This window comes from Chironomus tepperi, unplaced genomic scaffold (genome assembly GCF_022539635.2).
Source record: "Chironomus tepperi strain 1889 unplaced genomic scaffold, CSIRO-AGI_Ctep_v1 contig_102, whole genome shotgun sequence".
NCBI lineage: Eukaryota > Metazoa > Arthropoda > Insecta > Diptera > Chironomidae > Chironomus > Chironomus tepperi.
In genome coordinates, this window is record NW_027226224.1 from 4,086 (window position 1) to 21,689 (window position 17,604).

A 17,604-nucleotide genomic window follows, 5' to 3' on the forward strand; every position below is an offset into this window, starting at 1 on the left:
AAACTTATTTTAGTTCTTTCTATTGACAAGTACGAGAGCAATTAGACGCGTTTATTCCGAAACGATTTGTATGTCACAATTTTTTGAATTAATTAAATGAATTATATTAATATTAAGTAACATTATACTCCTCAGGAATATAATCTCATCCTTATAGGAATTATAATCACCCACTAGCCCTGAAATATATCAAATGAATTGATAATAAATTAAATGAACTAAAACAGAAGGCATTGTGAGTGATTTTATTGATTTATATCTTTTCATCCGGAAGTAGAGACCATTTGTTGAGGTCTAGCGTCGAAAGTCAACAAAATTATATTCAAATCTACGTCAATTAAGAATTTCCACATCGTCGAAAAACCAGTTCCAGATTCGAGTCGCAAAAAAAACAAAGATTTTTTGTAAAACCTAAAATTTTTTTTTTTGAGAAATAAAATTTATTGATTTATCTAGAAAAATTAAGCTTATTAATTTTTCTGTAGTATGTCGGCGATCATAAAATTAAATGAAGATGGAATGCCTGTAATTCCATACAAATGTCTCATGAAAAACTGTCCTAATCCTGAAAATCCAGAAGTTGGAATTAAATGTAGTTTTTGTGAACGCATAGTTCATTTGAATTGTTCCAGTAAGGCAGGAGAAATGGATATCGATGAATGGTATTGCGTCAATGATTGTCTTAAGAGGGCAAAAGAAACGAGAAAAACGAAAGACGAAATTTCATCTTTAAGGAAACAGTTGGAGGCGAATCGATTGCTTTTGCAAGGCATAACAGAACGTTTTGCAGCTAAAGAGCGTGAGGATAATGCCCGACAGGCTGAACTGTCGAAGTGCATTGATAAAATTAAGCATTTAGAGGAAGAGAATCGTCGATTAAGTCAATTTCATAATAGTGCGACAAAGGTAAAAATTTTAGCCTCGACATCTACACATAATGTCGGTCTGGAAGAAGATGCTGACGATAAATTTACTGAAAAGGATGCCCTGGAAGTATTTACGATTAATGAAGGTGATGAGGAATTTAAACGGCGTTTAACAGAAATATTTAAGCAGCCGACTCTGTCAAAAAGCGACAGCAATATGTCCTTGAGTCGTCATAAATCGAAACAAGATATCGATGCCATGAGTGAGACTGAAAAATTGGCTTATTATCAGCGTCTTCATGTTCAAAGACTCGAAGCTCCCAAATTAATGAGATATTCAGGTGACCCAGCTGAATGGCTTACATTCAAAGCAAGTTACGAACGAATGAAAGAACGAGGCGAGTATGACAATGAGACGATGGTGGATAAGTTACGAGACTCGTTATATGGCGAAGCTGAACGGTATGTCAAGCCAAGACTTAATCAACCTTTCGCAAATGCTGATCAAATTATGGAAAATCTTCAAAAAAGATTCTTTCAACCGAAGGAAGCTGTCGCCAAGGCATGGGAAAGACTTGAAAACTGGACGCATATTCCAGACAAAAATCGAAAGTCTTTAGAAAATTTTCTCGTTGAAATCGACAGTTATATATTTCTGTGTAAGGATCTGAATTTCCAGCCGGAATTGCAAATTGCTATAAATTCAAGAATCACGAACAAATTGCCTTATGCGATCGAATCTAAGTGGCATTCTCACATTCATGACAAAGATTTACGTGGAAATATAGTAGAATTTTCTGATTTCATGTGGTCGTTCGTACCGAACCTTCCAAGCCGGGAAGTTTCAACATCGTCTAATGGAAATCAGTCGAAGGCAAAAGCAGCAATCAATGTTGTTCATCATGAAGGATCAGATAAATCCAAATTATTTGCGCAAAAGAAAGCAAAGAAGGATAAACAGGATTGCTGGTACTGTGGTAGAGACAAGAAACATCAGCTTTATAGATGTGAAGAATTTAGAAAGCTGTCATACGAGGAGAAAGCTAAATTTCTCGCAAGTAATAAGATATGCTCAAAATGTCTTGCATCGAATCAACATAATTGTACGTCTTGTCCAAGATCCAGTAGGATTCCAAAATGTTACAGAAGAAATTGTACTGATCCTGCTTCCCACACAACAACAATGCATCCGCCATCGTGCGATGGAGCTAAACAGCCTTCAGAACCGTCAAGCAGTAGTGCAACTGCTAATCTTGCATACAAATCGAACTCAACTTACTTTAAAGTTGTTCCCATCTTCGTGATAGATGGATATGGTAATAAGATTGAGACGACGTTGCTGATGGATAGAGCAGCAAGTGCCTCATTAGTCAACAAAGAATTGTTTGACAAGCTTCACATTCCTGGTACGCCACATAAACTCGAGTTAACATGGCTGGAACCGGAAACAGAACGTTTAGAGTCAAACGCATTTCTTCATGACTTAATAATTGCCCCAGTAAGTGATCCTGATAAACGCATTAGTTTACATGGAATGATTGCACTGCCAAAGCTTTCATTGCCAATTCAGGAACAGGATCCAGATGCAATAAAAGCGGAATATCCATATCTTAGGAATGCTTTAATTCCAAAGATTACAGAGCAAAGACCGCAAATATTATTAGGGCTTCCTCACGCCAAATGGATGATCTCGCATGAGACCATAGTTGATTTTACGCAAGAATCTGCGCCCATAGCAGAGCGTACGCCATTAGGTTGGACTATTTGTGGCGGATTGGTAGCCTCTAATTCAATTTTTCATTGTTGTACGTCTGATACGCCATGCATTCACAAGCTTGAAACTGATCAAGAAAAGGAATCACTGCAGGAACTCCATGATCTAGTTAAATACTTTAATAGTTTTGAATCATTGGGCGCTGTAGACGCAAACAAGGAATATTTAAGTATTGAGGACATCCGAGCGAAAGATGTCATGACAAAAACAATGAGAAGACAAGGATCCAGATATGAGATCGGGTTGTATTGGAAGGATGATAAATGTTCATTGCCAAATAACTATAGCACAGCGTTAAAACGTTTGTGCGCAACTGAAGCACGTTTAAAGCATTTAGGAATGACGCAATGGGCCAACGATCATCAAAACTCTTTGAAGGAACAAGGTTTCGTGAGAGAAGCAACTCAAGAGGATCTTAATCCGGAGGTCCCTCATAGTCGTATAAATTATGTAGTTGGATTTGTTACATTCAACAACAATAAGCAGCCACCAAAGCCTCGGTGGGTGGTAGATACAGCGTGTAAACACGAAGGTGTTTCACTTAATTCAAGACTGCTCAAAGGCCCTGACAATTTAGTTCCACTTACGCAAGCTTTGTTCCATTTTCGAGAAAGGAGAATAGCAATAGTAAGTGACGTTACGAAGATGTATCATCAAATCAAAATAAAACCCGAAGATCAGCAAGTACAGAGATTTCTGTGGCGAAATTGTGACAGCACTAAAGATCCAACAATTTACATTTTCCAAAATATGTTATTTGGACCTACTTGTTCTCCGTCACAAGCAAATGCTGTTAGAATTCACCATTGCCAAAAAAGCGCTCAAAAGTATCCATTGGCTAGCAGAATCGGACTTTCATCTATGTATATGGATGATGCATTTAATTCGGAAGATACAGAACAAGAAGCGTTAAAAGCAGCAAAGGAAACAATTGAAATGTTTGGAGAAATTAGCTGGAACATGGTAGATTTTAGATCGAACAGCGAGGATGTACTTAAACAATTGCCACAAGAATCAATAGATCGAGATTTACTGCTGGATCTAGGATCAGATGAAGATGTCACATCAAGAAAAGTTCTTGGTCTTTTTTGGGATCCAAGAAAGGATATTTTTACATTCCAAATGACTAATAATTTGGAATTATTAAGTTTATCATTAGAACATGATTATCGTCCAACAAAACGCGAAGTGCTTAGCTTCGTAATGAAGATATTCGACTGCTTGGGTCTAATATCACATTTTCATATCAGGGGACGAATGATCTTGCAAGCAATTTGGAGACGAGGAATTGGCTGGGAGCAGCATATCCCTGATGACATTTTTGATTCATGGATAAAATGGCTGAAAAAATTTGACGAAATAATCAAATTAGAGATTCCCAGACATTATGGATATAGCAGTACTGAATCCATTAATATCTCATTGCACGTTTTCGTCGATGCTTCACCAGAAGCTTATGCTGCAGTAGCATATCTGCGATTTAAGACAAATGGTCACGTACAAGTTGCTCTTGTAATGGCAAAATGTCGAGTAGCTCCAGTCAAGTATGCATCTGTTCCGAAACTAGAACTAATGGCAGCTGTAATTGGTGCTAGGATTTCTATCGTCGTTAAATCGCAGCATAAAAGAATCAAGATACCGTCAACTACGTTTTGGTCGGATTCAATAACTGTCCTACGATGGCTCTACTCTCCTAGTTTGAAACTACAGCAATTTGTGGCACCAAGAGTCTCGGAGATACAGGAAACTACAAATATAAACGATTGGCGCTATATAGCCAGTAATGATAATGTCGCAGACGATGGAACAAAGTGGAATGACATCGACTTTTCAACAGCAAATCATCGCTGGATTAAAGGTCCACAATTCCTGTATGAAGACGAGCAGTCATGGCCGCCAAAATTCCCATCAAACATTAATTTAGAGCAGCAAAATATTCTGTTCGCATCAAGAGCAGAAAATTCACCAAATGATCTTAATAGTGACTATTATGCTGGGATATTTAGTACTGTAAAGCCAGAAATTCGTTCAAGATACGATGTGTATCAAAAAATTATTGCACGGGTTTGCAGGTTCAAAAACAACATGATAAAAGCATTAAGAGGTGATAAGTTGAAAAAAGATCCAGTTTTAGACGTAAAAGAGCTTGACGATGGTGAAAAGCTTTTATTTTCATGCATCCAGAGAGCTTTATTTATGAAGGAAATAAAATGTCTGTCAAGAGGGATTCCAGTAGCTCAATCAAGTAAATTGTATTCTTTGTGTCCATTTTTAGACGAAAAGAAATTGATTCGAGCAAAAACCAGAATGTATGATGATCCCTTAATCCCATATGATATGAAATGTCCTATAATATTGCCTAGTAAGCATGAAACTGTCCATTCCCTATTAGAATATTTACATTACAAAAACAAGCATATTGGAATTGAAGGAACGATTGCAGAATCCAGATCCAGAGCATGGATAATTAATGCACGAATGGCTATGAAAAGAGTAAAGCATAAATGTTTGTACTGCATAGAGAAAAGAGCTATGCATCAAATTCCACCAACAGCACCTTTACCTAATTATCGTCTTGCAAGTAAGAGCAAACCGTTTGAGCATACTGGAGTAGATTGTGCAGGTCCAATAACAATCTATGCAGGCAATTCATATGTCAAAAAAGATGTTCATATCGTATTGTTTACGTGTATGATTACTAGAGCAATATACTTAAGGAAATTAGACTCATTAACTGCTGATGAAATGCTTCTAGCTATTCAGGATGTGTGGACAAGAAGAGGACCGATCAGACACTTATATAGTGATAACGGACGTAACTTCTTGGGAGCATCAAATATCATTAAGGCAGAGCATCATCAACAACTTGCGAGTGACAAGAAAATTTCGTGGCATTTTAATCCACCATTAACTCCTCATTGGGGTGGTGTCTGGGAACGTTTAATCAGGGATGTAAAGCGAGCGATTCATTTTGAAATGAATAAAAAAGTGATCAAAGAGAAGTTGTTCGACTGTGTCCTGCTGCAAGTTGAGGACATTATGAATTCAAGACCTTTGACACACTTGCCAGTATCTCCTGATGATTTATGTCCAATTACACCAAATCTGCTAATCAAACAACATCCAGGATATTCATTTATCGGCGATAATACAGCTACAAGCAGTGATGACTTACATCACATGACAGTTCGAGCTAAAAAGATAGCTGAAAAATTTACTCAACGATGGATTAAGGAATACTTGCCAATAATTACAAAATCGGATGCGAGACGTCACAATAAACAAGGCCTGGATGTTGGTGATTATGTTATTTATACGGATCCGACGATCAAGCCTGCAAACTGGAAAAAAGGCCTAATAATTAATGTTTACAAAGGCCGAGATAATTTGGCACGTATAGCCGATGTGAAACTATTAAATGGTGAGTTGTTAGAAAAACGTTCAGTTGTCCGTCTGGCAAAACTGGAAATTGATGCGAAAAGCTATGAAAGCTGTGACAAAACGGCAATTTTGCAATCAAATTTGAAAAAAAGTCCGTTAAAACCGTTAAAAACGCTCAGCCAGCAAAATTTGAATGCGAGTAACTTCTCAGATTATATACAAGCGCTTAGCTTTAACGTTTGGAGAATTAAATTTCGCGAAATATTTAATTTTACGATGAATATGGTAAAAAACTTAAGTTCTGATTCAGTAGTGGAGTTAATGAAGCTTCTAGGTGAAGCAAAATTCACGGCATTACGTGAAATTACAGCGGGAAATTCACATCGTTCAAAAACTTTGAAGAAAATAATGGGTAAGAGGAGGTTTGAAGATCCAGATAACAGAAGGACCGTGCGCGTAGCACGGATTCCAGTTGACGTTTGCTTTATGACCTTATTGACGGAATTGCTAGATAAGAAATATAACATTACTCGAATTTTTGCCGATAGCACGCATCAAGCGAGAGGATATTACGCTAATATCACTTTTTCATCTGCTGATGATCAGGTCAGAGCGGTACAGGAAAAAGAATTTGAGTTTAATGGAATCAGATGTCCAATAATGAAAACCAAATTCCATAAGAGTGCATTAACTTTTAAGAAAGCCGAAATGACTTTGTTAAAATTCAGTTCCGGAAATGTTGACATGAACGGTGAAATTTTAATCGCCCGTATTAAAGATGCACCAACGAAATTTTGTGCGGTTCCAACGTTAGCAAATCAGTGGTTGGTGGAATACCGGCATTTTAGTCGCCAAATGGATGCAATAGTACCTGCTGTTAGTGCACAAGAAAATAATGAGAGAATCGTAGTTGATTTGGAGCATATCCAAGAGTCAACATCCCGTCGTGCCTTACGGTCTCAAGCTACAATGCCTAGTTCTTTAGAATGCATTAATTCTAACGATTCACGCAGTAACCTACCTAATAAGGAACGTCTACGTTCCATCATCGTAATTCCAAATCATTCTACCTTTAAAGCTAGTCTTGAACATCGTAACTTAATTGCAAATGATGATGAAAGTAGTGATGATAGCGACTCATCACACGAGTACTACAATTTCAAGCGCAATTAATTATTTAAAATTAAGCAGGGGACGGTGTTAAGTAGTGGCATAATTTCCCTAAAATTACGGCTTAACGATTTCCTGAATTTTAAATATTATTCTAGTACATTCATGTCGGTCTTGTCAATGCGCTCTGATTCCTCGTACTCTTTGCGTTCAAAACTTATTTTAGTTCTTTCTATTGACAAGTACGAGAGCAATTAGACGCGTTTATTCCGAAACGATTTGTATGTCACAATTTTTTGAATTAATTAAATGAATTATATTAATATTAAGTAACATTATACTCCTCAGGAATATAATCTCATCCTTATAGGAATTATAATCACCCACTAGCCCTGAAATATATCAAATGAACTAAAACAGAAGGCATTGTGAGTGATTTTATTGATTTATATCTTTTCATCCGGAAGTAGAGACCATTTGTTGAGGTCTAGCGTCGAAAGTCAACAATTGTCATATGATTTTTGGACTGGAATGTGATGATTGTTGAGTTTTAAAGTTGAGGTGTGCATTTGGAAGGGTCCTATTAATTAATTTGACTTTTAATCTTGGGTATGGCAAGGTATGTCTGAGGTGTACTTACTTCCTTGCCTGGGACACACGTGGGCTCATTGTCACCTGGAGGGAACGTCTTAAGCCGACTCTATAATTCGAAAACTGCTGTCAGCTCGGAATGTTAAGAATTTTTGCTTCATTTTTTACACATCCAATACAGGATTCTTTTGTCTCTATTATTTACACTTAAATCAATTTACATCTGAATCATATCTCTTGGATATGAGGTTTTGGAGTCCTATTTGAACAAAATTCTTCAATTTTTCAGGATTTTTTGAAAAAAATTTCAAAGAATACTGAATTTTTTGAATTAAAAAAAAAATAATCGAGCTTCTTCGTCCACCCTTAATTACCTGACAACACTTCTTTCCTAGAGTCTGAGGTAATGTTGGCCAATGTGTGTGACATGATGAATAGGCCGCTATCATTAGGTGTTTGACGACATTTTTGACTTAAATGGCGTTTGACTCAAGATGGTTGTCAATTACTCCTCCCTAGTGTATTTTAGAAGAGCTTTGCAACAGTTTACTATGGAAATGTCTTCACGACCACCCAGTACGATATCTGAATCAGGAATTTTTCATGTTAAATCTTGAAAAATGCACATCAAACCTCATCAATCTCCTCAAAAACTCCTAATATCAGTAACTTTCCAGCTAATTTTCCTCTTCTTTATCTCCCACTTGATACATCATCATTATCATCTACATGTTGTGATCATTAACCGAAATATTTTCATAATGTGTTGATTTGCTTAAAGAATTTCTACACAAAAATTCCTGAATAAAAAACTAAGAGAAACTTCTTTAAAGTTTCTTTCTCTTTTTTTTTTAACAAGAACGAAGGCAAGAAAGAATTAATGCAGAAACCATAAAAGGATCGATAAGCATTAAGTAGCAAAACACAAAAAAGAGCATTGGGAATGAATGGAATTCACAATGAAATCTCAGTATTAAAAAAAAAGAGATTGTTAAGAAGATTCCACATCATGATGTGCCTTTATGCTATGCTGTTTTTACACGCCACAAATCATATCTCCAAATAGTTTGTCTTCTACCTTCTCTGACTCTCTTTGTTATCTATCTTCACATATAGTTCTGGAATTCTACCAGATTTGTCAGTTTTTTTTTTCTTGTTCTTCTTCTTCTTAATTCCTTCATTTCACTTACTTCTTCAAACGTTAATCATATTCGAATTCAATAATTTTTTTTATTCAATTTTCTCATTCCAATCCTCTATGTTATGTATGTATCGATGAACATGTTTAGAACAAAACAGAATCTATCTAAACAAAATATAAAATATGATGAAGAGAGGATGTAAAGGAACAAAAAAAAAATTCCCACGAACTCGCATTTATGCGCACATAAATGTTTAGAAGAAGAAAGAACACAAAAAAATTGAGAGAAAGAGCAAAAAGGGAAGAAATGTGAGTTAATAGAAGAACATGAGGCACTAAAAACATTTCGACTTTTTTTGCATGATCGTAAAATATTTTTAGTGCTAAAGGAGGATAATTTTTTTGTACACATTAAAGTTTTAGGAATGATTTAGTGACAGTAAAGTTTTGTATCTTCTTTGGGTAATTTGAAATCAGATGTTTTGACGATTTGAGGGACCAGAAAATTTATGAGGGAATTTTTTTTTTGTTTAAACCACTGAATTTTTTGTGTGTTTGTAGATTTTATGGGTTCAAGTTGACGTGACTTTATGCATGGCAAATTTTGTCACATAATTTTTGGAAATTTATAGATTTTTCTGGGTTGGACTGATATGATCAATGAACTCATCTAAAGAATCAGTTGATAGAGACAGTCCTGAGTGACAAAATTGAAGAGGACTCCACTATGGAGCTTCTAAAGATCCGCTAAACCTCCAAAAGGAAGTTACTTCCTTTTTGCGTCCATATGACTGAATACTCGTTATTCAGGAGTATGTATTTCATTTGCTATTGGAAATTGTCAAGCGTTTGCCAGCGATAGGGCCAATTTCAGGCGACATCTGAGAGTGGGCTTGGATCACAATTGATCTATATTGCTGTAAATAAGTTCAGACTTGGCAGCGTATGGCAACCTTTGTAGTAACACGGCACACCTTAGAGTAATCCCAATATCTAGTTCAAAAATCTCAAAACCGTCTATTTTAGGGCTTTTTAGATAGATTTATAACTTTTTTTGAGGTTTTTCTGTGTCGCAGCTCAAAGATTGCTCAGCACTGTGATATGATGACTTCTGATGATTTTCAATAGTGCGAAACTAATCAGAACAGAAATTCGAACATACAAGGAGTTTACCTTTGAGTATTCTCACAACATTGAGCATGCTCAACTTTAAAGCTCGAGTATTCTTATTGTCTGTTAGGGACATGGTCAATTCTTTTGATACTTTTTGATTATTATTGACTATTTATTGATGATTTTGATCAGTTCCACACCTTGAGTAGACCAAAATAAGTTAGATCTAGTCATCGATTGGAAATTAACTTGCTATTAACCAGTTACAAAGTATTTTTATCCTCTTGGATACTCTCGATGACTGTCTCAACCTCAACTTCGCCTCAAGAACGCTTAGCAACTAAAACTACTCAAGACCTCACAAAACTCCTTCAATTCCTCTATAATTACTTCACACAAAAATCTCTAAATTCATTCCACCCCTCAAAACAATCCCCATTCCTCCTTTTTCACACATCTTTAAGCTCCTTGAAGCATTTTCTAATCAATAACCCCCCTAAAGATCCCTAATTAAACAACATCTTATGCTGTAATTCCTCTTCACATAACAAAACGCACATATAACATGAATAATGCAAGTGAAGCAAAACGTCAGTCAATAATTACAAGATTATGTTACTCAATATGTTATTCCTACACTAATGTCTGTCTTTACCTTCTCTTTTTTCACTTTATATTTCTCTTTATTTTTTTACTTCACATATTTTTACTGCCTTATTTTGTTGAAATAAATGAAAATACTCACAAAACTATTTTCGACGTCGTCGTTTCTTTTTCTTTTGACTACGTACTGCTACGTACAATAACATTGGAATTATAAAAAGAAAAAAAAATATCGACGAACAAAGTAGCGGGCCCAAAAAAGTGAATGGTACGGAAGAAAGAAAAATATGGTGTTTTTTGATCACTAAGCACAGCACTTTGCTTGCAGGCAATGCTCTCTTTTTGAAGACCATCGTTCATAATGATCTTCATAACATTATTTTTTGGTATGTGCAGGGTTGGGTGGGTTGTGGATGAGTAATGTTCTTGGATTCAATGTTTAGATTAGCCTGAATAGCATATCAGGCTAAGTAAGGCATCGATATGTTGTGTATTAGTGGTAAGACGCCAAGTTCCCTTTCCGGCATGGTGATTCTGGCCCAATGGCTGATTTTGATCCAATTTTGCGACATAAAATGCAATTTGCCGCATTGTGTCGCTCGGGTAGAGATCAGATACTTAATTTGCTACTCTATTACCAAGTACCATACAACACCAACCCTGCAAAGTCTCTCAAGCCTTTCTTTCTACATTTTCATTTCTTTCACAAACATCTTGTCTCGCGATAAACAATTTCTTCAGTGCCAGTGTCTGTTAGATGTGAAAATAGAAACATAATGGAAGTAATCAAATATCTTAAACGTTATTACCGGAGGTACAGTTCACAATTATTTACTTCTCTTTTGGATGATGATGATCAATGGATGAGTTTGGTTTTTGGGGGGGATTTTACTGGAATTTGCTGGAGTTTTTTGGAAAATTTGTGAATGAGGAGTGGGATTTGGGACTGAATTGTATCCAATCTTGAAATCAATTTTGGAATTCAAAATATTTCAAACCCGGGTATGAAAACTGTAATGAGGGGTATTGGGTCATTAGGCGCCAAAATCGAGACTTCAATTGATGCCTGGATCTTCGATGCCCATTGACACTCAATGCATTTGAAATCTTTGAATTTCAGTCAGTTTTGGAATGAAGCTTACAGCTTTTTTGAAGAATTTTATGACAGGAGGCTAAGCACAATCCATAAAATCCAATGTTTGTATTACTTTAGCCTGCATAAGTCTTGTAAGTTGTCATATTGACAAGACTTGATGAAAATTTGGGTCAACTTCGAGCTTTGCTCCATTTTGCCAACACAAAGAAATCCAATTTCCTCAATGTCATCAAATCTCATCCAAAAACAGCTTCAAACAACCCGTCTACCCATACTCATTTACTAACAACGATCTGTAACTCAAACATCTCTATACAGCATAATGACATCATTCGTGAATGTGAACGTAAAGCATAAAGTCAAAGTGCATTGTAACTCATCTTCGTCAACCACTTAGATATTGATTTGTAGCATAAATGTAATAATTTTTTTTAAAAAAGTAGCATGACACGATGGGTCATTCATCTTCTGCTTGCTTATATCTTCCTGCCACTCAAATTTAGTACATGGAAAGTCTTATACAATATGATGATTATGTGTATATTTTCATTAATTTTCTCTATTCTTCATTTTTTGCGCTCTCTCTCTATAGTCATGTTTCTTTTTAAAGTCATAAAATAGAACTGAAGTATTTTTATGTATAAAAAAATTGTACACAAAAAAAAGCAAGTCAAGACGAAGAAAACAATGGGAATTAGTGGCCGATCATAAAAGTAGACGCGTATAGAATGATTTTTTTTAGCAATTTGATTAACGGACGATATTATTTATACACGTCGTTGCGCTTCTCTTACATTTCAATTTTTTTTTTTGGAACTGAATTTAAATATCTAATTTTTTTTTTTTGGAAACGACTTTAAAGAGGAATCGAAAACAATAATAATAGCTACAATAGGTGTCGCTCTCTTTTAACCATTGGGTTACATTGCTGTGGAGGAGCTACACATCATTTGATAACTATTTGGTTGTGAAAACTTACGACATTCGACTTTGTCTATTTCTTTTTGCGTTGCGTTGATCTTCACGTCATCATCATCTTTCATGCTTTCCATTTATTTTTATTTCCATTTCTTCACAGGGTCATAAACCTGTGTGTGATGTGTTGCGCTATTCAATGTGAAAAAAAAATAAAGTTTTCTTTTGCTCTTTTTGTGGCAATTTTTTTTTTCGTACACTTTTGAGCTGTTGTCGAGAAGTTTTTTATTGCGTTTGACTCTGCATAATTTTTTTTACTTTTTTTTTCTGTGTGTTTTTTTAATTATGTTAATACGGAGTGAATGAAAATTGGATTTTTTTTTAAAATGTTTAAAAGCTGTAAATGATTGAGTTCGTTTGGATTGTTGAATTGTTTGTATGTGATTTTAATTTATTGCCTTTTGGGCTAGTCTTGAATTGCTTTTGACCCTTTCATTCCCTTTGTCTGAAATATTTTAAAGAAGGTAATGTTTTTTGGGTTGAATTGTCAAAATAATCTCAGACACCGAGTTGGCCGGACTTGGGGAGTCTCTGTAGAACTCCAAAAATATGTCTTTGTTTGAGCTACTTACTTACTTCCTTGGCTGGGGTGCACGAGGGAATGTCTGAAGACAGCTATATCCTTCAAAACCTTCTGCCAGTTCGGTATACTTGAGTTGGACTCCATAATTAAATCTTGTCTTCACAATGAATTCCTGCCAACTTTCCTCGGACCCGATTTATTGAATGAACGACTTGCTTCTATTAATTCAGAAGAACTAGTGAAACCAGGAGGTTCCAAACAGTCAAAGACATGACTTAATAATGAATCATCCTATTGCTTCGTCCACAAATAATAGATTTCAGGAAAAGTCGACTTAATGTCCAAATTAAGCTTTAATTATGGATTTTTAATTTATTGCCTTATTTTTCGGCTACAGGTACCTTAACCTCTTACTAACAATCTTTCCATAATATATCTTGGTTGGTCTAATCACTCGGATACAGATACCTTAGTCTTGAATATTTAAATTCGCCTTTATATCGCTGGATACCCCTAAGTCTCCTCTGCTCAGACACCACATATATTTGTAGATCTTAAGATTAGGGTTTCTGAAAAACCGCGTTTTTTGAAAACCGCGGTTTTGCGGTTTTCCAGTATTGCAAAAACAGCGGTTTTGCGGTTTTTTTTGCGGTTTTCAATTTTCATACAAATGTATGAAATTTTTTCAACAATTTATATATGGAGTTTTATGCATAAAAGTATCAAATTATTCTATTTTGATTGTTCTTACCAGATTTTAGTCCATTTTTTAAGTTAATAGAAAATTTAAATTTATTTTTGAATAATTTTCTTCAAAAATTTATATTTTGTGGGTATATGAGAATTTTTCCATACAAAGTTCTGAAACTGCGGTTTTTCTTTCAAAACCGCGGTTTTTTAAAAACCGCATTTTAGGGTCAAAAAGTGCGATTATGCGGTTTTCGGAAAACCGTTTCCAGAAACCCTACTTAAGATGCAACATAATGCTTTTTATTTGACCTAATTGCTGATTCTGTAACTAAGTTTATACGAATTTTCAGTCTGCAATTCAGGTTGACATCTTTTTTCATCATTGATCTACACCAAGTTGCATTTCGAGCTCCCAGGTGCAGTATTCCTTGCATATTCCGTTTTATGACTTATGTACTAAACTTATATTTCTGTCTCAACAATAACACCAATTTGCATACGACACTTAAATAACTATTTCATCAAAATATTCAATTTAAATCCCAAAAACAGCTTCGAACAATGCAAATTTCTCCATAAAATTTAATCCGATCAATTTTCCCCACCATCAAGCTCAATCGAATCACATCAGCCTCACCATCACAATACTGAAAGAAAGTCTCACCTTCTCGCCAATGAATCACTTCCTCAACAAACCAAATAAAATACTTTCAATGACACGTTTCACGATCTGCTATACGCCTGCCCGGCAGGCTCCGAAAACAATGTTTACGAGCTTCTTTAAACTACTGAATTTTAATTAATTGGAATAAGCCGTATTTATGAATCATTCAACTGGCAGTTATGTTGTGTTTTATGATACGATCTATATGCGATGCCGTTTTTTTTTCACTGTAAAAATTCAATTTACCTTTTTTCTAGCATAAAAATAGCGTTGACATTTGAATTTAAATGTAAATGGCTTGAAATTTAAATTTATGTCATATCATGACTAATATTACATTATTGTCTTATGAATTTCGTGTGCCATTTAACACTTTTGTCATAAAAATATTGTTTGATTGACTTACGTGCTTGATTTTTCTTTTGATTTTTTAATAATAAAAAATAATAATCATTAAATGTGATGTTTGATATCTGACTTGATTTGATGATTGTGCATTGATTTCTTGGTTGGCATTTTATTATCCGGTGAAAATGTGAAGTTTTTGGATAATTGGTAATAATTTTTTGACCTAGATTGGATGAGTACTGCGGTTGATTTTGGAGCTTTTTGGAGAAATTCAAATTAAGTTAATTTTATATGTTGATAGATAGTTAGCAATCCTAAGTGGTCAAGTTCTACAAATGTCAAGTTTATTACAAGACATGCGGCAGTTTATTCTGAAGAAAATGGTGTTCAGTCTTTCTTTGAGTCACAACATATAGCACTTACTTACTCAATGGTGATCAATCATGATACATGACCTTCTTTGACACCTAGTCTGCAGCGCTGATGCACTATAAGCAGAGTTAGAGAATTATATATAATGTTTGGTTTGCTTATAGCAACGGTACTGCGATTGATGATATGTTGTACCATTTAAGCAGAGTTGGTTAAGCTTCCCTTTGAAGTCTTGTTGATTGGATTCTTAGAGGTGATCATCCTTAAAAGGAGCAATTCGAGGAGAAATTCAACATTTCGTTCAAAGACCCTTCATCGAGGTCTACCAATTCTGACTAAATCATGCACTAGTTCTTACAATAGTGTTTTGTAACTTATACACAATGTACAACTGCTCCATGTTGATTTTCATCTTATTTGGTCGAAATTATAAATGAACATAGTTTGATCACCCATCTTATTCTACTTTATGGAATCCTAAAAACTCTACTTCAATGATTCTTTAGTACCTCAGATTTGATACGTATGGATGTGCAGATTAGATTACATTAGAGTGAGAACCTTCTCGTGCAAAGCTCATTTTTCCGTTTTATTGGACACTAAAGGGAGCTACCCTTACAGACAATGGTCATGTTCACTTGGTACCATGATAGCATTACGACCATTTGTCTGTTATGAACTAGTTATCAATTTGAACGAGATTGAAGAAGAATAATAAAGTACAGAACTCATATCTATTAATATTTTGCAATACAATTCTCTCATTTCACATTTGAATCCCCCCTCCAAGCCACAACAACAACAACAACAACAACATCTTATTAGCAAATTTACTCCAGAACAATTTCAATAGCCATTCATCAAAAATATGTTATTCTCACTAGAAACTATTGAACTTAATTGAGTAAGTGAAATAGAGATAAAAGAATGTTTAAAAGAAGAACTTTACAGTTTTAAATAATCATCTCAATCTATCTTATATTCTATATCAAATTATAATTTTTTTTTTGTGTTGTATATTTCATAATTTCTCTTTACGCTTTAAAGTTGTTCTTCATTTCTTCTGTTCCATCCATTCAATTATGGCTCATTTTTAATTCCAATAAGCAAAAGGCAAAAAATAATAATAATTTTCATAATTTTCTGTACTGTATGTATGTTCTGTTTAATTTTGGGTGTAAATAGCAGTCGATAGGGTCGTGAAGCAGTGATGGTGAGTGATTGTGGGTCTCTCGGGTGTTTTGTGGTCTTTAAATGGGTTTGTTGTGATTCGATGAGATTTTCGGGTGTAAATAGAAGTCAATAGGGTCGTGTGTCAATGATGACAGGTGTTTGTGGATCTTTTAGGAGCTTTATGGTCTATAAATGGGTTTGTTATGATTTTATGAGATTTTTTGACTTAAATAGCAGTCAATTAGGCTGGGAGGCAATTATGGAGGGTGGTTTTGAGTCTCTTGAGAGCTTTGTGGTATTTAAATGGCTCAGTAAAATCCGGCTTCATTTAATAGTCACGTAGGTCTAGGGAGACTGTGCCATGCCATCGATCCGTCTTGTGCATCTCAGATTCATGCTGAAACTTCAATTCATATTCAACTTACATTCCAGAACACTCGAGAAACATCCAAATTTCTTCTAAAATCCCACTTCTTTTGATACCCATCATTCATAGACATCCCATCACATATATAGTACATGCCGAATGAGTGAGTGAGTGCGAGATTATTAATTTGTTCATGCACACAAAGAATGAAAAAATAATCAACTTGTAAAGTCAAAATAAAAAAATGAAAATTGGACGAAGACGAAGAAGAAGTCAAGATACATAACTTTCTTATTGTTTTTAATCACACATTAGAAACAGAAGAAAAATAAGAAGCAACAAACGAAATGTGAGAAAATAGAATGAGATTTTTATTTTTTTCATTCGAGATTTGTAACGGAGCATGTGTATCATGGATAAATTTGACAGCAAGAATATTAATAGCAATAGCAAAAGACTTTCTTTTTTTGGGTGAAGAAAAAATACAGAGAAAAGAAATTGTTTTATTACAATTACCATTCATCATCAGATGGAATATGGAAATGAACTTAAAATTGAAAAAAATATTTCTTCTTCTTCTTCTTGTACACTTCTTCACATCGCTCTGCTCGGTGCCTCGATTATTTGACTTCACTTGGCTTTGTTTCATATCTTTCGACAATTTTTTTATATTTTTGTATTTTTTGCTTTATGAGAAAAAAATTGAATGTGAAATGAGTGAGAATTTGTTGTGTGGATGATTCTAGATGATTGTGAGTGACTTTAAGCGCAATTGTCGAGTTTGGATTTGTCTGAGCTGAGTGGAATCTGGGATAAT

At 34.9% G+C, this 17,604-nt stretch overlaps 1 protein-coding gene across 1 annotated transcript; it reads left to right on the forward strand.

The window, feature by feature from the left end:
- The first annotated feature begins 645 nt into the window (after positions 1 to 645).
- LOC139087397 (uncharacterized) lies at positions 646 to 7,194 on the forward strand. Its single transcript, XM_070636190.1, has one exon. It carries the CDS (start codon positions 646 to 648, stop codon positions 7,192 to 7,194), a length of 6,549 nt encoding a protein of 2,182 aa, XP_070492291.1.
- The last annotated feature ends 10,410 nt before the right edge of the window (positions 7,195 to 17,604 follow it).

What these genes read in the sequence shown, in the direction of transcription:
- LOC139087397 (XM_070636190.1), top strand. Translation starts at nt 646, where the DNA reads ATGGATATCGATGAATGGTATTGCGTCAATGATTGTCTTAAGAGGGCA.